This window comes from Equus caballus, chromosome 4 (assembly GCF_041296265.1).
Source record: "Equus caballus isolate H_3958 breed thoroughbred chromosome 4, TB-T2T, whole genome shotgun sequence".
Classification (NCBI taxonomy): Eukaryota; Metazoa; Chordata; class Mammalia; order Perissodactyla; family Equidae; genus Equus; species Equus caballus.
In genome coordinates, this window is record NC_091687.1 from 64,239,953 (window position 1) to 64,266,497 (window position 26,545).

General features: G+C 42.6%; 1 protein-coding gene across 1 annotated transcript in view; it reads left to right on the forward strand.

Moving 5' to 3' along the window:
- Nucleotides 1-1,430: 1,430 nt before the first annotated feature.
- The window catches only part of CHN2 (chimerin 2), a 287,377-nt gene continuing 262,262 nt past the window's right edge, over nucleotides 1,431-26,545 (forward strand). Inside the window, exon 1 of the mRNA XM_023639441.2 lies at nucleotides 1,431-2,463. Coding sequence (XP_023495209.1) covers nucleotides 2,415-2,463 — 49 coding nt within the window. The 5' untranslated portion in view covers nucleotides 1,431-2,414. The remainder of the gene's footprint in view (nucleotides 2,464-26,545) is intronic.

The window sequence follows — 26,545 nt, forward strand, 5'->3', positions numbered from 1 at the left end:
CATGCCCAAGATCCAAACAGGTGAAACCCCAGGCCACCAAAGTGGAGCACGTGAACTTAAACACTCCACCATGGGGCCAGCCCCGGATTCCATCATTCAAGTGAACAATTTACAGTCACTTATGGAGCACAAACTTTATGCTAGGTACACTGGCTTTACAGCATATCTCACTGAATCTTCACAATACCCAAGTTATCAGGATTTTGGTTGCAGATGGAGAAACTGAGGCTCCACGAGTGTAACTAATTTGCTTAAGGTCACATAGCTAGTAAGTGGCAGAAGGAGAGTCTGAATCCAGGTGTTGTCTTCTTCAAATCCTGGAGGGTAACAACCCTATTAGGTGACATAGCCAAGTCAGACAGTCCACCTTCTAAAGATCTGGAGGGATATGTATGTAGATTACTAGTCAAACCAGTAGATGCTGCCCTTGATCAGAAGAACTCTGGGAAAAAAGGAAGTTCCATTCCGATAGAGAGGTCAAGGTTGTGACAGCCCATCTGTCCCTGGAGGCCTCCAGATTAGGCTGCATCAAGGCTGCGTTGCACAAAAAGAAAGAAAATGGGAGTTGCGGGGGTACCTGGATTTCCTCATACCAGGCAGGAATGTTTCCGGTTCCACGCAGATGAGGGTCAGGAAGACTCAATATGACTGGAGCGTGCTCGTGAGCCCTAATTATTCAAAAAACTGAGTTTTGAAAAAAATGATTCTTCTGGGAAGGACACCCTGAAATGGCATCCTGGAGGGAATTTTAAAAAAAATAGTTTAAATCAGCCAGAAAATGTGACATGGATGCATATTGTGATTATTCAACATTTATCACTCACTGTATGTTAGGTGCTTGGTTGATGCGGACCTCCTAGAACTGGCTGCTGGTCCTGTGTCACTCTTGATAATTTTTAAATGGACTATGTCCTTTTTACCATGTTTTTAAAAATTGAACTACCCCAATGTGAACACTTTCCACTTTGCTACATAATGAGAGTACTTTCATTCCTTTAATGTTTGCTTTTTCCTTTGATTTAACAATTTCTGTTCAAATTTCACAGTTTTCTCTTGCTTCAGGATTCAAAGAACCGATGACCCCGCTGGGAGCGTGAAAAAAATCTGCACGGTATTTCCTCCCAGTGAAATTAATTTAGGTTTAAATACAGGGGGACGGTACACACCTCGTGCTCGAATCTCTTTCTCTCACACACCTAAGCAGTTCCTTATCCTGAAGGGGCACAGTCCGATCGGCTGCCAAGTCTTTTGTGAGGATCCTTTGCAATTCGAAGTCGGAGAACCTTTCTCTTGGACACCCGGCTTTGTGTGGGCCTGATGACATACGTATTTAGAACGTCTCTATTTCTTTGAAGGCCATCCTCAAAAGCCCATTGGCCTGTCGGGCATTGTCCGTGGCTGGGGTGCTTAAGTGCAGCTGGATTTGGTTTGCTGGGTGTTTTGGGAAACGCACCTTCTTGCAGGGCAGGGACCGTCAGCTCCAGAGCAACAAAGAACAATTTGGAGGGGAGTGGAAGGAGCGCTCCACAGCCGCTCTGGCGTCCCAGGCCCCTTTCTGCCTAACATCGTGTCCTCAGCGACCCCGCCTTCGCCCTCTGGATCCCACCCTGCCTGTCCCGCTGCTCCTTAGCCTGGCCGGCAGCAGCGAGCCTCACCACCTTCCCCCGACTCCCTATCCCTTCAAACCCTTGAAGCAGCGCTGCGCACAGCAGCCGCGCTCGCGCCGCGCCCCCCGGCGGCCTCCCCAGCACCTCGGGGTCCCGCTCCCAGGTCCAGTGTCCCCCCGCCCTGCAGTCCGCGGCACCCCCTCCAGTCCCCGCCGCAGGAGCTGTCAAGCCCGCGGCGGCTGAAGCAGCCCCCGAGCTCCCGCGTCTCCTCTCCTTCCTTTGTGTGCGCGCGAGCGGAGTTGGGGCGGAGGGAGAAGGGGGAGGTCGCTCTGTCTGTCTGTCTCCCGCCGCCTTTGCCCGGGCTGCTCGAAGTGCCGCCGGGGAGCTGGGAGCCTAGGGGAGGGTGCCGAGGGCTGGCGGGGCGGTTCGGGGACGCCGGGGCGCCCTGGTCCCAGCCGCGCGCGGGGGAGCGCGGACCGCAGTTGGGGCTCGGCTGGAGCCACGATCAGTCCGCTCGGGCCGCCCCACGGCCTCCCTCCGCTCCCACCTATCTATCCCCCGACACCCGGAGAAAAGCTTGCAAAGGCGCCGAGAGGGACGGAAACCACAAATAAATAGCGGCGGCAGCAGCGCGTCATCTGGTGGAGCAGGAAGTGCAGGCAGAGTCCGGAGGCTGGTGCTTTCTGCGCGTCCCCAGGACTTTGCCATGGGCTGGGGGCCGCGGAGGCTGCGAGCAGCCGGGCGAGGGCAGCGGCGGTGGCGTCCGCACCGGGGCTGAGCGAGCAGCGACGCGCGGGGCGCGCGGAGATGGCAGCGTCCAGCAACTCCAGCCTGTCCGGCTCCTCGGTGTCCTCCGGTGAGTTTCAGCCCGTCGGGCGCGGCTGCTGCGCCGGGTCTCTCGCCCCCTGCCCTCGCCCCGCACCCTGGGATGGAAGGAGTCTACCTGTGGCCGTCCTGCCCGCTCCCTCGGAGTGAGGGCAGGCGCCCGGTGTGACACTTGTTTGGTTTGCCGGCACCCTCGGTGCCCACAGCACCTCCGCGCCTGACATCTGACAGCGCAGAGGTGGGAGAGTGGTGGCGCCCTTAGTGTGCGGACGCGGGGATTTGGGGATCAGGAGGCGAGCAGCGAAATGAGCAGGGCAGGCTCGCACTTTCTGGCGCAGCTGGAACCGGGGCTGGTGGGGCGGGGAAGGTGAAGGTGACGCTGGGCGCCCCGAGCCGCTTGCGGTGCGGCGCCCGGGACGCTGGATGCCCAAATTGAAGGCGGAGGGGAGCAAACCCTCGCTCCTCGCAGACTTGATTTTCTTTGTTTGTTTCAGAAATTAGCTCTGTGGAGACACACGCTTGGGGCATGGGTTTGAGATAGAAGTAATGAAGGGTTCTGTCTTTCTGGTCCTGATCCAAGCGAGTTAGGGGACAGACGGGAGAGCGAGCCTAGCCTCTAACAATTTGCCCGGTTACAAGTGTGTGTGTGTGTGTGATTTTCCTATGTGGCCTCTTGGAATACACTCTGTAATTTTACTTTCCAGGCATACATTTTTTTTTCAAGTGCGGCTGAGCAAGGGGAGGGTTTCTTTCAGCTTTTCTATGGTTGATCAGCGAGTCTAATTGAAGAGAAAAAAATTGCTAATGAATCTGAAGGAGTAGGAATCAATAGAAACAGACTTACTGGTTTCTGAGTATGACAGATTTTAATCAGAATGATGCATTAGGTAGAATTCTTCTACCCTTCTGGTCATTGAAAACTTTAATGACAAACCCTAAAGGGGTAGTTGATAAGGCATTTCAGCTAGCATACAGCATTCAGGGGTCAAGAAGGTCTTTAAGTCCTAATGGAAATTTTCAAGATGTTCATATTGCATTAATTCCTATTGTGTGTTTTTTTTAAATTATTATTACCCAAAAATTAAACTCAAAGGAAGAAAACCCTTGTTCAAGGTGATGGACAGCAAGCCGGGCATAAAGGAACCGTATCTATAGATGTGTGACTAATTAAATCATAAATGCAAAGTGAATTTGACTAAGGTGCAATTGTGATGTGTCACAAGGTCATCTCTTGAAAGCCATCTGTTATCTTTTTTGGCAGGTTTCGTTCCAGGGAAATGGCACTTCCTTCCTTGATCACTGCCAACTAATCAGAGGCACAGTGTTGTTGGGCCCATGATATGGTTCAAGTTTCTGGTTGTAGCAGCCAATGGGGCAGAAGAGTCGTATCTTATGAAGAGCAGCAACAAGTTGACCGCCTGTGGTTTTCATTCTGAGAACTCAGCAAATGCTGCAGCTTATTTTTAGTACCCCCAAACCACTGCTGCTGCTTTTCAATTCATTTTGTTTGACTAACATTGAATTTAAAATACAGTGATGTTGGCTGACGATTAGCATACGGTTATCTCTCTCAGAGAACTGCCCACTAGAAAATGAACTGGTGGTGGGGGTGGGGGGGCGGGTGGAGAGGTGGCAAAGGGAAGGGAGAGTGGAGAAAGGACAAAAAGGCAGTATTGTCGCATAATTTACTGATGGCATAAATTACAGATGCTGTGGCATCTGAATTTTCAGATCTTGATATAGCTTAAGAAACCTGATGGTAAAACCTAACTCAGCCTTAGGAAGGATACGTGGGTTTGAGGCAGCACAGTATAAGCTTTAGATGATAGCAATTACTTTGTAGATAGGATAGAGATGCTTATGACGGTTCTCTTCCCTGCTTTAAATCCTAATGGAAACTGGGAAATTACATGAAAGCTGAGATTCAAAAAGCGACGTGGATATATTATTTGATGTGAATCAACCTGGGCCATGGGCTTGTATTGCCTAATTCACCAATTAATCGGGCACTTTGTCTTGAGAAATATGAGAAGTGCAGTTCTCTTTTTCAGCACACTTACCATCCTGTGGATCATGAATAATTCAGATAACACAAGCAATTCACACCTGTGAGAGGTGTTGGGCAGGAAAGAATCGAGCCTGTTTGTGGTGACAGCTGGGTTCTCCCAGGCAAAGGTCAGAGTCTGAGAAATGCGGGCACTCCATCAATCTATTAATCACCATTTTTGGAGGGCCTACTGTGTGCTAGGCAACAAGTTAATAAATCTCAGCTTCAAGGAAGTTAAGTGAGGAAGATAATTTTAGGATTCCTTCTAGCTCTGAAGTTCTGGGATTATTGCCCTTGAGCTCTGGCTCCACCACTGACCAGTTGGGTAACTTGGGGTGAGCTTCTCCGAGCTTCAGTTTCCTCATCTGTAAAGGAGGCTAATGCTAATAAGATTTCCTTCCTAGGAATGTTGTGGGGATTGAATGAGATAACGTGTGTAGGGCAGTCAGCACAGGGTGTGGCACTTAGTAAGTGCTCAGTGTGAATAAATTTTGCTCCTTGGAGGAATGAAAAAGAAGGCACTCAAGGCTCAGACTTTAGGTGCAGAAATAAGTCCAGTGCACATAAAACCTGCGTGTTCAATTCGATTTTGAGGTTTGAGCTCCATTAAACAAACATTTATGAAGTCCCCAGTGTTTGGAATAGAAAGATGGATCAAGATCCTTTCTCTCACCATCCAGCAGCAGAGATGGACAAGCAAATAGCAATCTATATTCCAGTTGGATACAAAGAATTAGGCGGAGGAGAGGACGGGGAAGAGAGGACTACTTCAGTTTAGAGGGGTCAGTGGCGGTGACCTATGAGTTGGGCCTTGAAGGATGAGTAAGATTTATCCAGAAAGCAGGGAGAGGGGAAGGCATTTCAAGAAGAGGGAAGAGCTTAGGCAAAGGCCTGGAGATAGGGAAGTTCATGGCCTAATGTTCAGCTTCCTTTCTTACGGCTATTGATCCTCTTTCTCCGTGGTTCCCCTTCTCTGGACAGCTATGCAGCCTCATGCACAGAGCTGCCAGATCGCTCACTGCTGCTGCTGATGGAGGAGGTTTCCTTTCTGTTCAGGTAGCAGTGGGTTTGGTGGCACAGCTCTAGATGCCTTAGGACATATGCGGGCAATTGAGCAGTGAGAAAGGAACAGTCCGTTCTGTCGCGTCCAGCATGTGGAGAGGTGAGCTCGAATAACACGGGTTAAACCTCTCTTAGAGGAATAGCTGTGGGAGGTTTAGGTTTGGTTGTGTTTGCCCAAAGAGTGAAGATCTAATGATTTACTCAGGGTTAGGCTCAAAGTTCTCTATCTGATTTTCCTGAGAATAGGCTCTCACTTGCTGTCATTGAACCCCGCCACCCCTGTGTGTCATTTATTCTTCTACATTGCCAACTGAGCCCTAACAAATGAAATAATCACGTTAACATGAATTTTTAAATACATTTTTTTTGAGAACTCTTTGGAAATTTTTTTCTGGAATATTCAATTATGTGTCGAAGAAATTGCTTTGCCCTTGTTTGAATGATAACTGCTGGTAATTAAACTTCACAATCACCTAGATTGACAGGAAAGTTTGATTACCTTTATTATTTTAAATTAAAAAAACTCCCTATCCTTAAGCTTTTAATCTAGGCTGTGGTACTTGATTATATTCTGAAATAAATAATGGTTGATTTGCAAAATAGTTTTCTTAATAATCATGAGTTGTGTTTGCTTTTATAAGTGAAATAAGAACTTTTTGCACATTAGTAATATGATTTCCAAATGGATAATTTCACAGAGTAAAGAAAAGAAATCAACTCAAGTAAAGTAATAATAAAGTAGCTATGAGATATTTTCCAGTAACTCAATAAGGTAAAAAATTAAATATTAAAGAGAGCCCCGGGATAAGATGTTGTTAAGATTTTGAGAGCACAAACACACTGTATTATAGAAATGAAAATAACATAGACTTTTTAAATTAAAATGCAAATGGAAATGCAAATCAAAACCACAATGAGATATCACCTCACAGCTGTCAGAATGGCTACTATGAAAAAACCAAAAAATAACAAGTGTTGGTGAGGATGTAGAGAAAAGGGAACATTTGTGCCCTGTTGGTGGGAATGTAAACTGGTACAGCCACTATGCAAAACAGTGTGGAGGTTCCTCAAAAAATTCAAAATAGAACTACCACACAGTCCAGCGGTTCTACTTTGGGGTTTTTATCTGAAGAAAACAAAAACGCTAATTCAAAAAGATGTATTCACCCCTGTATTCATTGCAGCATTATTTACAGTAGCCAAGACATGAAAGCAATATAAGTGTCCATTGATGGATAAATAAACAAGATGTGGTATAAATATGTATATATATACATGTGTATACACACAATGGAATATTACTCAGCCACAAAAAAGAATGAAATCTTGCCATTTGCAACAACATGGATGGAACTTAAGGGGATTATGCTAAGTGAAATATGACAGAGAAGGATAAATATCATACGATTTCACTTATATTTGGAATGTAAAACACAAAACAAATGAACAAACAAAACAAAACAGAACAAAACCACACTCATAGATACAGAGAACAGACTGATGGTTGCCAGAGGAGATGGGGATTGAGGGGAGGCAAAGTGGGTGAAGGAGATCAAGAGGTACAAACTTCCACTTATAAAATAAAGAAGTCATGGGAATGTAATGTACAGCACGGGGAATTTGGACAATAAGATTGTATTAACTTTGTAGGGTGACTGATGGTAGCTAGACTTATTGTGGTGATCATTTTGTAACATATGTAAAATGTCAAACCACCATGTTGCACACCTGAAACTAATACAATATGATATGTCAGTTATACTTCAAAAAATGCAAATGGAAAAAGGTAAAAATCAGTATTATGTGCCAAGTCTTCAAAACCTTAATTGGGAAAAGAACATTCCTTAATGGATTGAGGGATTTATTTCTCCAGATTCTATACAATAGGAATGTGGACCTGGTAAATATAGTCATGCATTGCATAACAAGGTTTTGGTCAACGACGGACCACATATACAATGGTGATCCCATAAGATTAGTACCATATAGTCCAGGTGTGCAGTAGGCTGTTCTGTCTAGGTTTGTGTAAGTACACTCTATGATGTTCGCACAACAATGAAACTGGCTAACGATGCATTTCTCAGAACGTATGCCCATCAAATGACCCATGACTGTAATGCTATTTTCTGCTGTCACACTGCTGTTGATCCTAGAGATGATAAATAGGAATTTTGGTTACTCGTTATTGGAGAGTCACAACCAGTGACATACAAATTTCCACATTCCTAGATGCAGAAGGCAACAACGAACTGCAATAATTCTGTCAGGACTTACATATGTGCCGTTAGGAACTCCATGGATCGAATACTACACAACAGGGTATCTTTCTTGAAAGAGACATTCGCACTGAGAAGTCTTCTTTTGGACCTTTGGATTCTTCAGATATATTCAGTTAGGGGTAAAAGAAGTTTCTTTACCTTCGTTTTAGTGAAACTGCAGGTAATTTAATTTCATAATCACCAAGAGTGGCAGGAAGATTTGATTGTCTTTGTTATTTTAAATTGCAAAAAAAAAAAAAAGACGCATTTCAAAAATTTGCAGAAGAATTTACAAAGCTGAAATTAAGCCCCTCAGAATAGTCATTCCCTCCAAGGAGGAGTGTCGTTCCTTCCAGACCTCATTTTAACTCGTTAGGTTTTCACTGTCCGTTTGTGGTAACCCACATGAAGCCAGGGACACAGAATCTGAGCGGGAAGGAGAGTCTTCTTGAGCATGACTTCGTGTGTGATAAGGGCCCCATGATTTGTGTACTTTTGCTAAAATGTCAGATCCCTGCCACTCACACTAACCTTATAAAGTGTTTTGAATGATCCTGTCATGTTTCCAACTTGTGGGGGATGCAAACACCAGGTATTTTCTGAGGCCAGTCTGTGTGGGGTTTAACTGGACATGATGTTCTCTGAGCTGCCACCTGGGGCTTGGCCCGAGTGTCACTCCTGCTGAGGGCCGTCTGCTGCTCTGCAGGTCTCCTGTTTTTGCACAATGGTGAAAATAATTGGGCATTGGGTTTGGAAAACCTATACATGAGCAGCGTCACATCGGTATGTATTGGAAAAGAGCTTTCTGCCAGATCAAGATTCCTGCCAAGATAGTCAGATATGGAGAAGAAGAAACGGGCCTCGTGATAGACATATGATTAATAGCATCCATCTATCACCCACCAATCACTTATCTTTTATGAATGTATTCACATTTCACGGCTCCTGAAATATGTCATTTAATTTTCAAAACGAATGGCTTTTTTCTCCCTTTCTCTCTCTCTCTTTTTTCCTTTTGGTTTTCTCACCTGTTATTATGTTGGTCAGATTTCTATTTAGAGATTTTTTTCTTAAATCCTGCGTTTGGTCTACTTTACTGTTAGTAGTTTCCAAATCTTCTAAAAACTTTCCTCCTTCCCCTTCCGTTTGCTCATCAGAAAAGGAAGCTGGTATTCTGTTTCTCACGTGTATTCTGGTCAGAGGGTCAAGATGGACGCCTGTATCTCTGGTACAGGCTGGTTGGTGTAACACAACACACTTATGTGCCTCTAAGTTAGTAACAAAAGCAGAGGTTTATTTAAAGTCTCTATGGGTAACCCAGTTAGGAATGTGCTGGCCCACACACGGTCTGCTCTGCCCTGGGACTCATGTGGCTGCCCACTGGGGTCTGAGGCTGAAGCCCAGGCATGTGTGTGTTGCCAAGTAGCGATAAAACTTTTTCAGCTGTGCATCCGGAGAGAGCCATCCACCAGCTGCTTGTCTAAGTAGCCTGCCTTTGCCCTTATTTATTATTAATCAATCACCTTTGTGGGGGCCAAGCTTTGCATATAGTCTTTACAGTATGGTCTAATTATAGCATTGCCTTGCTTCAACAGTTTGGCCTGTCAAAACCACCCAATCTCAGCTCATTCACAACATAACCTCAGCAGTATAAAGTGTTATGTTAAATCACCCAGTGTTTAAGTTTCCATAGACATTCTCTAATAAAGGCTTTTGATTAATAGCCTTATTTAAAATGTAATCACCTTAGGTCAGAGGTTACATTGATTCTGTTCCTGAAGTTGAGATATCACCTACATTGCGTGGGTGCCAATCACCCCTTGCCTTGGTGGGCCTGATGGAGAGAGCATTTTTCAAGAAGAGAGGCTGGATGCCAGTCGCCTGGCAGAATCAACTAGATCTGCAGAAACAGTCTACTTCCTTGAGCTGGTGAGAGAGCCCACATTCTGCAATGTATCTTCATTAGATGTTGTAGGAAGAGCCCTAAACTTGGAGTCAGAAGATTTGGACACTTAAACCTTTAACCAGGGCATTTGAACCCTTAGCCACGGCGCCTAAACCCTTAACCAAGGCCCTTAAACCCCTAATGTAGGCATTTAAACCAAATACTTAACCAAGCCCTGCAACTAGTCAGTTATGTGGCCTTCGGTGAAATTAGCCTCTCTGAGCCTGAAATATCTCGCTGCAAACTGCAGATGTCACAGCCTGTTCCCCAGAGTTGATGTGAGCATGAACAGAGGGGCTAGAAGGATCACCTCCATAGACCTGGCCATCATGCCTGCTCATTTGATGCCAGTGGCCTCCCCTCCCTCTCTCCTTCCCTTAACATCTCTGAGCCGCAGTTCTCTTGGCTATAAACCAGAAGTAACAGTATCTGACAAATTTATCCCATAGGGGTATTATTCCTGAAGTACAGTTGGGGAAAATGCTTAGTAAACTCTAAAAGCAACTAAGAATACCGAATGGCTGCTGTGTGTCGTTCTGTTTACATGATCTCATGTAATTCTCCTGCTGTTTCTCTGAGGTGGACATTATATCCCATTGTGCAAACAAAGAATTAGATTCAGAGGGTACACGGCTTGGATTTGAGGTGCTAGCGTTGGAGCAAAGTCTTCCTAATTTCAAAGACTGCTTTTCCCTCTCGAAACATAAGGGCTTGGTTTGTTTCTATCTCTGTTTTAAAAGTTTCTGACATTAAAGTTTAAAGCTGAAATACATGCTCATTGTTAACAGAGAAAATACAGTAATAACTGTGCTCTGTTTTGTTGTCCACAGCAGTTATCCAGACCCTCATTCAGTCTGACCAAAGCTTCTTCTTACAAGCGTTAGGAACGGGGAGGCGTTACCGAGTCATTACTCTGTAGAGAGTGCACCTCAGGAAGTGGACTTGTGGGTACTTAAGAATAGTCTTGCAAGGTGAAGGCTGTATAGGTGTTCATTGTACTCTTGCAACTTTTCTAAAGCTTTGGAAAATTTCTAAATTAAAGAAAATAACCAAGGAAAGAACAGAATAGTACTATTTTGCATTCAGTTGATTTTCTTCACTGGAATTTTAAAAGCATTCCATTTTGTGTGAGCATATCAAGTCTTGTAATCACCTCACGAAACTGCCAGATTCTGAATCCTCAGGTGGCAGGATATATATCTATTAGCTTATATCTTGAGTGAGAAAGTAAAGGATCTGAAATTACAGGAGTTCAGGCAGACCTGAACGCACGCAACAATTCCTACCTGAGAATTCTTTTTCTCCTGAGCTGGATTGACTTTACATTTCGTTGTAGGTTTAGAGTGAGGAGGGACCTTGCAGGCTGTTTAGCAGATCCCAACATTGTATAATCAAGAGAATCAGGGTCCGAGGGGCCCCAGGAACTGCTCGGTGCTGCTCAGCTAGTTGGTGAGGGAGCGAGAGCTGGAACTGTCATCTAGGACCCATGCTCCCAGCACATTTAATTCTCCATCCCTCTTCCTGGCTCATCCTAAAGAGTAGCATCATCCTTAGAGAATTTCTTGCAGACTTTTTTTTTTCTGTCTGGCTTCACAGAGGCTGTTCTATTTAATTATTCAATATTTTCAAAAAAGAAGTCATAAAGTGCTTTGTCTTTTAAATGGGCCTTAGATCTCAAGGCTGTTGTGTCAACAGAGGAACAAAAACTTAAGTGACTTAGTGTCTGCCCTTACTATATATAGCTGTGCTGTCCAATATGGTAACACTAGCCACATGCAACTATTTAAATTAAAAAAAATTTTCTTTTTGAATGAGATTAGCCCTGAGCTAACATCTGCAGCCAATCCTTCTCTTTTTGCTGAGGAAGATTAGCACTGAGCTAACATCTGTACCCATCTTCCTCTATTTTTTTTTAATATGTGGGACCCCTGCCCCAGAATGGCTTGCTAAGCAGTGCATAGGTCTGCGCACGGGATCTGAACCAGCAAACCCCGGGCCGCTGAAGTGGAGCATGTGAACTTAACCGCTGCGCCGCCGGGCCAGCCTATAAATTTAAATTAAAAACAAAATTCAGTTCCTTAGTTATGCTAGGCATAGTTCAAGTGCTCAATAGCACGTGTGGCTACTGGTTACCATATTAGATCATGCAGAACTAGAACATTTCCATCTTTCTGCAGAAGATTCTATTGGGCAGGACTGGTATAACGGGTCAGTAGATCTCAGACAGAGAACTTACTAATGTAAAATTAATAAGCTAAGGATAGAAAATTTAGCAGAATGTTCTCCAGTTCCTGTGTTTGGTCCTTGTTCTGCTTAGGTTATATTTCACTAATTTTGAAAATTGACTTTTTTAAAAGAGTAGTTTTTTCATAACTTTGAGGGAAACTGTGGAATGACAGCTGGAGGATTATGTTGGGGAGAGTAAAATGTTCATAAACTCTTCTAGTTTTGAAGTTTGATTCAAGCTTTTTAAAAAAATGGTCTGTAGTCTCCCTCATGGCAACTCCATTTCTTTTTGAAATAAAGCCACAGTGAGTTGTTATTTTACCCTCAAAGAGGAAAAAATGTCCATGTCCATAAGAAGTTTGGATCTTATGATTGCATCTCTTCCAAATCATCATAAAGCAAATAGGAAAATTGTGAAAGTGTGGACTGAGGTTGTTAGTGGCATATCCAAGCTGTGCTATTTAAAAGAGATTTTTCTACAAACTTGGCCATCAGCAAACCATTTGCCCAGAAGTATTTTGCTTCTGCAAAAGGCCCACATATGGGGCAAAGCAAATGCACTGGTTTTTAGAAATAAAGTTAGCTTTTGGAATTTTCAGCACATTTAATTGGGAGAAAATGCATGCAAATAAGATGCAGGAACATGACAGTTCCTAAGAAAAGGAAGCTGCCCTCCTCCCTGAATTTCTGTTGCCATCTTCAAGGGCAAGAAAAAACCAGAAAGGTGGATAGTAGCTTTAAAGTGTCAAGCAACTGTCAAGAAAGAGGTGGATGTTGAGGCCGCTGCACTCAAAAACCCTAATAGCCAGAGGACTGTGGCATGCATAGCTTATTCTTTATTGATATAACTCAGTTCATAAATTTAGGGCAGTATGAATCACAGAATCACTTGGGTGATAAGCTTATACAATTCTTTTCTCATCAGAGGCCTAGTACCTGGATTTCATCATGCTCTGTCATTGCTCTCTGTGCCCTCAGTACTGGCTGAGCACCTAGCACTTCCTTATTCTTTCACATAACGCCACACGAACAGTGTAAACTGATTTTTCTTAAATAATTTTGCTTTCAAGGAATAAACTCGAGAAATGAATGTTGGGGCAGCAAGTAAACAGGAAGCAAGGAGTATGGTTTTGGGATAAATCTTGTACAGCATCTACTGAAGTGTGGGAGCTGCAACACGGACCTTTCAGGGTCTGATTCTCAAGACGTAGACCTGCACTGTCCAATATGGTAGCCACATGGGCTGTTTAGCCCTAAAATGTGGCTGGTCTGAATTGAGATGTGCTGCAATTATAAAATTCACACCAGAGTTCGAAGACAAGTACAAAGCAAAAAGAATGTAAAATATCTCATGAATAACTTTATGTTGATTATCTATTGAAGTGATGACATTTTTTGGATATTAGGTTAAAGAAAATATATTTTAAAAATTAATTTCATCTGTTGCTTTAAAAATGTTTAACGTAGCTACTAGAATATTTAAAATTACATATGTGGCTCACGTTACATTTGTATTCGACAGCATTGGAGTGGACCAATGAGCATGTTCTGGCCTTTATCACGCAATCCACTACAGAATCCACAAAACCTGCTGAATCATTGCTCAGTGGCTCCCACAGTTACAGCCCGGTCCACTTTGCAAGCCAGAAACTTACCCTTCCTCCACCGAGGCCCAGTTTAGCCTCAACTCTCAGTTCCCTGTTTTGTTTTCGTCCTAGGCCTTGAGAGATGCCCTTCATTTTCCTGGGTCTGTCCTGTGATTTTGAAATGAAATATTGCGGAGAAGGACTGGTTGGGACTTTCGTCAGATTCTTGTTGATACAGGTTCTGTGCTTTGCTTTTTGGTTTTTGCTTCACTATAATTCTAGACTTTATACATTTACTTGCTAGATTTATGTACACCCCTCCTTTCAAAGAAAGCCTGCAATGCTATAATGCTGTGAAGCTAGAAAGAGAAGCTGAGAGAACAAGGGACACATTTTTCTCTCGACCTGTGGTGAAAACTCTTGTCTGATAGTCTTTGTACTGAAGGTTCTTGCCGTGACTATGTATATGTGTATACACACATCTACATGTATGATGTATGTCCATATGTGAGTGTCTGTGTATGTGTATACACAGAAAGCAGAAGTGGATTAAGTTTCAAACAAAAGTTATTTCCAACCAAATATATAATATATTAGTTAATATCAAGGGAAATGAAAAGTCAAGCTTAGCATTACTTTTAGTAGTGAAAGAATTCACTTGGGATTATGCTAATGATATGTAGATATTAATACACATAATCTGGCTGCCTAATATTGATTTAAGTTGCTCATTCAAATTCACTTTATTATAGAAAAATTAGCCATTTTGTTTTACAGTGTTTGTCCCAGCAGACAGTGAGAATTTAAACCATGTCTATTGGGTAAATAGTACTATTTTGCTGACTTTCATATGCAATGAGAACATTATTTTGTCTCCTTCAGGAAGTGCCCTGTGAGTTGTTAGTTTCTGGTTGCTCATCTGCTTAGGTCAAGCCAGGTGTCCTGTCTGTTATCTCCCTCATGATCAATGTCCAGGGTTCAAGGTACTCACAATGACCGGGGCACAGAAGTTTTTCTTCTATGTGATGTTGATAGCCTAAGGGTTGAACTCTGTCCACATGAGAGCTCCATGCTTATTTTAAGCAGCCACACTAACCCACATGCTTTTTTTACCCTCCAAATATGAATTCTTCTTGAGAGGGAAAAGCAATTGACAGGGATTTTGTAAACTCTCTTGAAACAGTATCAGATTAAGATTAGGAACATAACCACAGCAAATCCCAGGCACTTACAAACGGAAGACATGATTTTGAATTAGACAATGTAATTTGTCATAAGAACAGAATAATTGCCACAGTACTTATTTGGTTCTATATTCTAACCTCAGTAATAGCAGTAAGGGGTACTTTGTAAAAATGCACAGCAGCCTTTCAGGGAAGGGATGCCCTGCAGACATCTTAATTTTCATAAATAGCTGAGTATAAACCTGTCATTCAGGAATTCATGTAAACGTGTTTCTGAGCCCATATGTAGTTTCAGCTTGTGCTCTTCCTTATAGGAATGCGTTCCATCCATTTTCTACCCCCTAGAGTGGACTGGTGTTTCTTTTCATTGCTTTAAATTTAACTGTCTGAAACATCTCTAACATCCACTCTTGGATTTTGTAAATAAATGTTGGTCCTTTGAACCCCGGGCTTCAAGGATGGTGTGCGACAGTCCTGGGAAGTTGGGCAGCTAGCTGAAATACCAGCACGAATAGCTGTGTTAACTTAGCTCCCTCTGAATTTCCATTTTCTCATCCATAAAATGGGCTAATAATCCTTGTTGTGAGAATCAAATGAGGTAATGTCTTTGAAATAAAATTGAAAATTTGTGAACAAAGCATAAAAATCTCTGGTCTCATGAAATTCCCGTTCTAATATAGATGCTCCATAGTTGGGCCATCGGTGATCACTCAGAGTCCATGATCTTCTAAGATAACTGGGAAAATTGCCCCTGAGTATATTACCTTGCTCTTCTTCAACCGCCTTTCCAAACCTTGCAGTGTAATCCCACCAGTTTAGAATTTTTCTGCTCCATTTAACACTCCGCTGTGCATCCCACATTCCCATAAACATTTTAAATTCGTCTGGACAAATGTCTCATCCAAAGGGACACCAGTGTTTATACTTTCCAATCCAGAGGGGTGGCTCTTTTTAAAATTATATTTGATGCAATATTCAATATCCACAAATGAATATGTGTAACAGACATTCAGGTCACAAGGACAGCAATATAACGCTCGTAAGAAGAGCCACCCCCCAACCCAGGAGCAAGGCCTTCCCTTGCAACCTTCCTGGGTGCTCTTCTCCCTTCTCCTCCCTGTCCCATCTTCTTTCTTCTCTCCCTCCAAAAGTAACCACCAGTTATGGTTTCCTGTTTATTTCTCTCTCAGTTTTCCTTCTTTCTTTAAGTCACTGTATCACATATCACTAAAGTATATGCTCCACGAGGGCAGCTATTTCTGTGTATTTTGTTCACTGCTGATCCCCAGTGCCTAGAGCAGCGTCTGGCATGCAGTGGGCACTCAATAACTAGTTGTTGAGTGAATATCTCAAGCATGGTATCATAGGAATGCCACTGAAGCCCCTCCTTTATCTCTTGGATGTAGTCCACTTCTGCACGGACCCCGTCACTGGTTCACATTAGCTGCATGGCTATAATGATTTTTAGAAAATTAGATTGTCTTGAACTCATAATATGGATTATTTGCACTTAGTTGCAATAGGAAACTCCCAAGAAAATCACATGGACTTTTCTGCACCAGGACTTCTTAAACCTGATTTAGTTTACAAGCACTTTTCAAAGGATATAAGTGGTAAAGCTAGAGTTCAACAGGGAGAGCTACAGAGAAATTTTTAAAAAGTGATATAGCATACGTGCTGCAACGGAGATGAACCTTGAAAACATTACGCCAAGTGAAAGAAGCCAGTCACAAAAGACCGCATATAGTATGATTCCACTTATATGAAATGTCCAGAATAAGCAAATCATAGAGACAGAAAGGAGATTAGTTATTTCCTAGGGCAGTGGGGGTTGGAAGGAAACTGGAGTGACTGCTAACGGGCATGGGTTTCCTTTTGGGGTGATGAAATTGTTCTAAAATTGCTCGTGGTAATGGTTGCAGATATCCGTGAATATACTAAAACTCATTGAATTGTACACTTCTACAAGGTGAATTGTACGGTGTGTGAATTATATCCCAACAAAGCTGTTATTTAAAAGAGGCAAAAAAAAAAAAATTGATAGAATAGAATGAGAAGGTGAAAAGGTTGTAAAGTGAGCAGACAGGAAAAAACCCCACAGATCAAGTCCTTCCTGGACAGGATGCGTGTAATCAGATAGGAAACATTTACTCTGTATTCACTGATAATCTTGATCAACACATGTGGGTACCCCTCCTCTTCCCATTTTTATTACCATGTTCCTCTTTTTCTGCTGCCAGCCCCTGCCCTCCCCAGGAGGTCCCACAGAGACTTGTCCTCTGTGGCCAGTGCACGGGGTCAGCTGGACCTGCAATGGGCAAGTGTATCCTTCCCCAGTGCCCCCTAAAGTCCACAGCATCCTCCCTCTGGCTGAAGAATGAGGGACCACAGCAGGTCTCCTCTGCTGACGCTTGACGAAGCAATTAAGGCATTTCTCTTGACTACTTAATTAGATTTTTATGCAGCTTTTCAAGCCCTGGGCACAACTCTTACGCTCTCCACGTGGAAGGAAAGTCATCCGGGAACCGAGTTTCCCACTGTATGCACCTGATGCTGCTAAGGAGTCTTAGTATAGTGATGCTTCTGCTGCTGCCTCTGTGTGCCCCCACTAGATGGATGCATGTGCAGACGTTTCCACAGGCATCATCTGCTGGCTCTTTTGTTGTTTCTAATCAAAGAGCCGACACCCTTTGATCCGTCAGATCACAGTATTGTACTGTAAATACTTTGTTAGAAAGACGAAAGTATTACACGGGTACAGCTGTCTTGGATGTTCTCAGAGTGTTTACTTTTACCCTGAACAAGTAAGGAAAAATGCATTTGATCAGATCAGATCTAAAACATGAATATTACAAATATGAAATTTTGTGGAACCACCGTATAGTTCGCTATAATGAATCCACTCAATAAGCATGTTAAAAATACCTGCTGGTTTTAAATGCCAGGTTGTTGAAAGTCCTCCTCTCCCCCCAGATTTAGAGACTCCTGGAGCAAGATTTACTTTGTGATGGTTGGAAGCTCTGGTTCTGGTGGGGAGCTTCTACAAGTAAAGACTGGCGTCTTTGGGAAACAGAGTCTCTGGGTGGCCACTTTCATGGGCAGGCTTCAATCTTCAGTGGTCTGTATGAGTTTATAGGATGGCTGGTTCCCCTTCAAACTGTTCATGGCCTGTCGTCTTTCTTCCTCCCCAGGGAACAACTGAGATAGGCACCCCCACAAAATACAAATAGATACCCATTCCTGGGAGTGTGAAGGCAGGGTAAATGTTGAAACGCCTGCCTTAGTTCTTTTCTTAAGTTTCCATTCACAGTACTTTCTTGGCACCAAGAGGAGCAAGTGGGTATGGGCTACAGTGGATTTGTCTTTCCGTGTCCTCCCTTGGGGAAAATCTGGCTGCCCTGGGTCCCCTACGACAACAGCACATGTGGGCAAGGTATTGTACCTTGTTTTGGCCTCTGCAGCAGCCCTCACATCTCACTCCAGGTGCAGATTTTATACCTTGGGTCTTCCTACTTTCTAATGTCTCAGGCCAAGCTTTGCCTAACAGAAGACAGACTGTCCCTGGGACCTGCTGTTCATGCAACTTTTCTCATGCTGACACCAACATGCCTAACAGATTTACACCTCCTCACTTCCTGACCAGAACAATTATTGTATGGGTTAGGATTCCAGGGTGCAATCACTGAATGGGTTAGGATGCTTTTGCTGTGAATACAGAAAACTCTAAAAAGAAGTGGGAGACAGGGACACCATACACTGGCATCTGATTCTGCTTCTCTGCAGTTCTCTCAGCTCTGCTCTCTTGGTAGATGGGCTTTGTCCTCAGCCTCACTCTCCTTTTGGTGTCAAGATGACAACAGTAGTTCCTGGCATCACATTTAGAAAGAAAAAGCGGGTAGTCTTTTCCTCCTGGCTAGTGGAAAGTGAAAAAAACCTTTCTCAGAAGCACCTCTCCCCCCAACAGACTTCCCCTTGCCTCATTGGCCACAGTTTTGTCACGTGCTCATCTACCGGCCAATCATTGGCAAGGAGAATAGGATTCCCACAATGCACTCAGTCCAGTCATGACCCCCTTCCTGGAATGTGGATGGGGCCAACCTCTCCTGAAGGAGTGAGGACACTTGAACAAACAGGGTTCTGTGAAGGAGGGTAGAGGAACCAAGAGTGTCTGCCACAGTTGTGTCATGAATGTCCTCAGCCCTCGGAATCTCTAAGACCACCGTAGAAATACAGAGAGTTCTAAAAAACTCTCCCAGTCAAAGGATTTGTTATAGTCTAGTTGGAACCAAACAATTAGTGAACCTATTCACTCCCTGACAAAAATATTTCTGCTTCCCTACCAAATTAAGGTGACTGACAGCTTCTACCGATGCATCGTTTTCACTTGTGCCTTATGGTTTGAACCCTTTGTTTTATGGTTATGGGAAAACATAGAGCCATTCATTCAAAAATGGATGGATTCTTTAGCGCTAATGAAAAGTAGGACAGTGAGGGTTCAAGGTTTTGATTTTTGACCGACTTCGACATCTCCAGACCTGGTATCAGTTGAAATTGTTTTATTAGAAATTCAGGGAATAATAATAGATGATTCAACCACTCCTGGTTGCTATGGCAAGGAATTTTTAAAGCTTTGATTTATGAGAAACAGTGATCATTAGCAGCTCTTTGTTTTTAAGACAGAGAGCCCTGCAAATTGTCAAGGCTTGAGTGGAATAGATGATTGGCACCTAATTGGAGAAAGAATCTCAGGTTATTTTCAAAGAAAAGAGAACAGAGGCTTTTGGAGGGTGAGTTCTTGTTCTTCATTTTTACGGCAGGCCAGGGTGAGGAAAGATCATTGGACGAGGAGTCACATGACCCAGGTCTATGTTAGTTCTAGCTCAGCATTTGCTCTTTGTGTGTCCTGGGGCAAATTACATTATCATTTTGTACCTTTTTGATGCTTGACTGTAGAATTATTGGGTCAGACCAGATCATCTCTGAGAGTCTTGAAAATTTTATGATTTTCTGATATACTGCACAGGGCGATTACCATCAGAACTGTTTGTTCCAGGCCCCCAGTCTACATGCTGGGTGGCTGTGCTACACCCGCTTCTCAGTCCTCCTTCTCAGTAACCCCAGAGATACTCTAAGTGGGCTCCAGGGCGGTATTACACAAGCCTTTTGCAATGTGACCCGCACTAAGAAATATATTTTATATCACAACCCAGCACACACCATGCACATTCACATATTTCAATGTATATTTATTGAGTATTTACCATGTTCTAAGTGCTTGAGATGTTGTTGTAGTGAACAAAACAGACAAAACTTCTAGTCCTCATGGAGTTTCTAGAGAGATAAGGAACAAAAGAAGCTATATGTAATCTATCTGTATATAAAATATACGTATCATTGTTGTATTTAATTATAATATACAGTCATATGCCACATAACGACATTTGGGTCAATGAGGGACTGCATATATGATGGTCGTCCCATAGATTAGTACCGTATAGCCTAGGTGTGTAGTAGACTATACCACCTGGGTTTGTGTCCGTACACTCTATGATATTCATACAATGATGAAACCACCTAACGACATGTTTCTCAGAACGTCCCCCATCGTTAAGTGATGCCTGACCGTATGCGATTTATAATTTATATAGTCTATTAAAAGGTGATAAGTTCTATGGAGAAGAATAAAGCAGGAAAGGCTTATTGGGAGGAAGGAAATATGGGGAGTATGGGCGGGGGGTCCTGAATGTTAAATTGTGTGGTCAGGGAAGGCCTTACTGAAGAGATGACATATGATGGTGAGGGAGCCAGCATGCAGACATCTAGAGGAAGAGCATTCCGGACAGTGGGAACAGCAATCACAGATGCCCAGATGCAAGAGTTTGCCTGGTTTGTTCCAGGAACAGAAATAAGGTCAATGGGGCTGTGGTGAGTAAAGGGTGACTAGGACTGAGCAGAAAGAAAGTGGGGCAGATCATGGTGGGCCTCATAGGCCACTGTAAGCACTTTGGCTTTTACCCTGAGTGAGATAGGTTGTCCCTGGAGGATTCTAGAAGAGTGACATGATCTGACTTGGATTTTAACAGAACCACTCTGGCTGTCATATTAAGGGTAGACTACACATAAACACACACACACACACACACTCACAGGCACAGAGTAGTGATAGTAGGCTAAACACACACACACGTAGAGACACAAGCCCCACAAATAATGCTTACCCCTTCATGTGTGATGTGCTCTGATATTTTCTTTTCTATCGTATTCTAGTCAATTCATCTAAAAACTGGTCAGGGCCCACACAGTGATTTCAGGGTTCACTATAAGGTGGCAACTGACAGTTTGAACAACAGATTATAAATTGGCCTAGAACCCCATGGATGTAGTAGGCTGAGTTTCTGTGCTTGAGGCTCGGTTGTGGTATACACAGCACTGTATGGAGGCCTCGTATTCATATTTAATAATAGTTTTCAAGGAGATTTTATTCATTTTTTAACTCACCCTGAATAGCACTATTTAATTGAATGATCTTTTAAAGGTTTCATCTTTTCCTACCTACTCAGCAGGTTTTTATTAGCAGTTCATATTTTAAATAACTTTTTATATGGAACATTTCAAATATATTTAAAGTAAAGAGAAAAGTGTAATGAACGCCCCATCAACCAAATTCAACAATTATCAACCCATAGCCTAGTGTCATCTAAGCTCCCCACCATCCTTTGCATTATTTTGAAGCAAGTCCCAGGCCTGGTGTCATTTCATCTGTAAATATTTCAGTTGGTATCTTAAGAGATAGGAACTCTTTTTAAAAAATGTGCCTCATTACTGTTATCTCATACGCATACACACAGAGGCAATAATTCCCCTTTTTTCGTCTCATCAGCAGTGTCTCTGTTCATTAGTCTGAGGAGGGAAATGCAAGTGAAGTGAAGCCGTGGTCATGCTTTCTCACTCCCTAATTCTCAAAATGGTGTTTCTGGATGTTGCCAAAGCCCCCGTTGAAGAAATGCTTTCTTACTTTAAAAAATGAGTCAATTCAATCCTATTCCACTTTTGCACTTTCATTTCTGCTAAATGTGGCCTCCTTTTCTGTGGCTCCTGACTAATCAATGGTAAGCACCTTGAGAGAAGGTGCTGGGTCTTATCGTCTTTGTACCGCCCGGCGGCTTAACGTGGTTCCAGCACTCGGCAGCCTCACACTTTTGTTAGTGTTTTACTTCCTTTTCTAAATGCAGAATTGGAGTAACCTCTCCTTGGTCCTCTGACCCATCATTTCTCTGGCCATATGTTGCAACCTCATTAAGACCTGGCTTCTCTAGGAAGCCTCGTCCCTACCAGGATGGAAAGGTTTCTCGGTCAGTATTGACTCCTTGACAGGAGATTTCAAGTTAATCTCGATTCTTCCAGAGCAGTTTTTGTCTCTTCTATTCCATGAGCTTGTCATCCTTAATCAGCCGGGTGTAGTATTTGTCTTCCTGTGGCATCTGCCCTAATCTTCACCAATTTATTGACCAGAGATTAATTTGGCATGGGCTATATTACTGGAAACATTGTCATTTGTAAATACGTTTAATAGACATAATTTCAGATGGAGATAAGTAAATATTTTTATGTTTTAGTATATAGTATATACTAATCCAGGGTTGAATATCCTTTATTTACCTAACTAATGACCCAAATATTTTATCTATGAAATTGGTAAGGGAGGTGGCAATATCTGAGCCTTATTCTTCTCACCTCTTTTTCCTCCTTCCTTTTTCCCTTCTCTTTTCCATAAAAATTGAGTGCATACTTGGTTCCAGCCACCATGCATGGCTCTGGTGACATAAAGAGACGTGAATCAGCCTCCTTGTAACTTCTTGTTCAGCGTCTACCCCCAGTGGATTGCTATTCCATAAAGGCAGGGACCCTCAGGGAACCAGCTACTAACAGAGAGCTTGCCACATCATCGCTTCTTAAACATATTTTTTGAATGAATGACTGAATGAATGGAGACATGAACCTCACCACAAAGGAGTTCACCATTCAAGGTTTGGTAGTGAATGTGGACCTTGTGGAACTTTGTAGAACTTGTAAAGTCATTATCAGTTATAAATATTTGCAGTTCAACACTCTTCCCTTAAGTTGCTACCTTCCACCCCCAACCATTGTCTTCTGAGGTTTTAAAGATGCCAGAAATTCCCCATGGGGATCCTTATGGTGGCGCAGGTATGGCCTGTAGACTGAAAACAGGAAGAGTGAAGGGGAGGCTGTCCGCTTCCTTCCGCATCATCCTCTCCTGCATATGTAGTTCCAGCTAGACCAGGCACTCCCAGTTTCTCATTCTCTCTGGTTCTGCAAATGTCACAGTCTTGGGAGGGCTCCCAGATGTCCTGATTAAGGGTCTTGTTTAGCCTTGGGGCAGGCCTGTAGTTGTAACTCCTTACCACGAGGAAAGCATTTTTAAAACCAACACACGAGTGTAAGTCTGTTTCCCAAGATTTTGTCTTCTCTCTGAGTTACAATTTTATGTTTATGCTGTGCCAGGAGACATTTACTACTGGTTACACAGGAATTAAAAATACTTGTTGCTATGTCATTCCAGGACAAGGATTTGCTCTGGTGGAAAGTAATGTCTTCAGTCTGTGAGTATGTGTCTGTCTAGGTGTGTGTTTGTGTGTCAGTGTATGTGTGTGTCTTTGTGGGATGTGAGACCTATATGTGTGTCTTTGTGTCATAAGGCAGACTCAATTCCCAGGGGAAAGAAACCTTCAGATGACCGTGACCTGTGGGATAAGTTTTTAGCTACTATCTTTTCTTTTGGTTTTAAATTATTTACTCCTCTTCCTTAAGTGACCGATCCTGAATCTGAAAGAGTTCTTTTAGAGAGTGTAAATGACGTCATTTAACATTTAAATGGTTATGTATAATTAATCTTACTATGTAAACCAATTATTTTTAATCCCCAGGTGGAGTTGGTAACTAACCCTGAATAATTCTCCAGGTGTAATGAATGACAAGCCATAGAGTCAAAATGTCAGGGAAGCAGCTATTTTGGGGGGGCTGGGACATCCTTTTTTTTTAAATAGACGTTTTAGTTGCTCAAAGAGTCCTTGTAGATTTCCCTCAAAATTAAAAAAGCAAGAGGAAGAGGAAATTACAATTAATAGTCTTAAAATTCCAATTAATCTCTCAAATAGTGATTAATTTCCAGAGACACGGAGACTCTGCCATAGATCTGAGAGAAAGGAAAAGACAATTAGGGTTGGGGAAATTGGTAGAGGACACTCGGGTGGGTGGAAATCCCACCAGGATTGAAGACTGCGCTAGAATTGAGATGATTGACAAGGTTGGAAGCCTGCCCAAAACTGTACCTAGCGTGGCCTCTTCTTAATGGGACAAACGTGCCCACTGGGGAACCCACTGACCATGTTTCCTACAACCGTCTCTTTATAGAAATCCTCAAGAAAGCTCTGTTATCAAATCAGAGGGCTCTCTTTGTCAGCTTTCAGCTCACCATTTGGCTGAGATTTCGGCCCCTGCTCTTCTTTGTGCTCACGGCAAACTTGGGACTCTCCTCTCCCTAACGATCAACATCTCAGCAAGCTGATTCACGTCTGTGTTGGTTTAAGATAGTGGATGCTTTAAATTTTTGAGACCGCTGATGTAGCCTGGAAATCACAAGGACCAATTGATACATCAACTTTTCCTCTATAAAGGCAAAATAATACCATTGCAATCTTTTTTGCATGTGTGCAAATTATTGAGGACAGGATAAATTGGAACAAAGGGAAAATTAGCATGTTCTCATACAGCCGGCTATACTTATGAAAGTAATACTTATTTTAACTTGCAAATGCTAAGTTCAAATTATTGAGTGGATTCAGTTTTAAGTCATTTGGAACTTATTTGTACCTAAAGTTTTAATTGCATGGTAATGAAGATGGTGTTAAACTTTTGCAGTAACATGGCTTTTGATCTGCTCTTTCTCCCCAATATACTCACTGTACTTATTAGGGGGAAAAACTCTCCAGAGAATGAGGAATAAATATCATAGACCCTTGAACTTCTAAATCGATGCAGCACTTTACAGAAATAAATGTAAGTGAACTAAACATTTGCGGTCAGCTGGAAAACTTCACTTTCAGAGGGATTTGACCAGCGATACTGACCTAGAAAACTAAATAAGCAGTTTGCAAAATCTGGTTTGTGCGTATAATTATTTTTATATTATCTCAGGCTGTGCCTTGTGAAGAGCAAACCACGGTGGTTATCTGACCTATTGCTTTACCCTTGCTTTTTCTTCTGCACAGGAATTATGTGAGACTCAGCATAATGTTCACTAACTACGTGCGGACAGGACATTCCTTAACTTCGGTAGCCCTCTGTCTGGAGGCTCCTCAAGTGCTCTGTGCCAGTCTCAGTCTGAGTGGAAAAGAATCTTAAATCAGGACCATTGGTAACATTTGCAGACTGGGAGGGCCGTTGGGAAAGTAAAAGCATTTGGCATATTTATTAGCTGAAAATATCTTGCAAGTGGTGATGTAGCAGATATTTTTAATTAAAATAGAAAATTAGTCTTCGAGATGAAAGAATCCTAACAATACTTTCGTTTGAATATAAATATTTAGTTGGGATATAGGTTACAGGATGTCTTTAAGGCCCTAAGTTCCTCTGGGTTTACTGTTTTTAATTCTGGCTCTTCCTTTAGTTGCTTCGAACAAATGGGAATGATTTTCTTTAGATTATATGCATGTTTCTAAGGATATCAGAGTAAAAGATGCGTTTCTGATAATTTGCCATCTCTGCTTCATCCCTCGGGCAGCAGGCCGGAATGCAATAACTTAACCTGAATGTGAATTAACGCATAAGAGATGTGTATCTCTTCCTGGATTTGAAGAAACTGGCAGTAAAGCAGTTTAATCGGGATACCCCAGATGGCTTATCATCCTGATTAGCTAGCATTGCAATTAGAAGACATATTAGCTTTGGTTTAAAACATGAAAGTGACAGGCGAAGTTCAGATATTAATAAAACTAGGCTTAGCCTGTAGTCTTAACCCTCTTAATCTTATTTTAAAAAAAAGACAGTTCAAAGGAAACAAACAGGGCCCGGGGTGACTTTCGTCTTATCTGGGATTGTGACTTCCCCTCCCACCTGTCCCTCAACCCTCACCCCTGCCAGCACAGCAGCACCTCTGTCCTCAGCTCCTGAATTGGCTCCTCTTTCTTCTTAAGTTGGTGCTGTCACCATTAATGCTGGACAGTAGAAGTCATGCTTAGTGAAGTTGGGCATGAGGACCGTGGAATCAGATAATATCTGTGTTAAAAGGTTATGCCCTATTAAGGTATGCTTTTTAAAGTTAGATATTACTACAGACAGGACATTTAGGTTGTTTTTGATGAGACAGGCTCTGTTGGTGACTGATCCAGCGATCTTAATCCTCATTTACCAGGGATGGTTTTTGAAAAACAGTGACCCCAGGCCACATTCCAGACCTAGAGAATTAGACTGTCTTAGAGGTAAGGGTGAGTGATACTCATGTGAAGTCAGTGTAATGAAACCCTCAGTGTTTCCCCAACATCGCGAATAACGAGTTGCCTAGAGCCTTGAACAGTCAAAAGATGATCTCTGATGCCTGTCCACCTGGAAGCTTGCTAGAGTTATAGAATCTCAGGCCCACCCAACACCTGCTGAATCAGAATCTTATTTTTAAGTACTTTAAAATCAAATGATTTTTAAGTACTTTAAAGTTTAAGAAGCATTTACTAAAAGCCCTTAAATAAATGAGAGGGAAATAGGATAAAAAGCACAGGTGATTAGGACCGT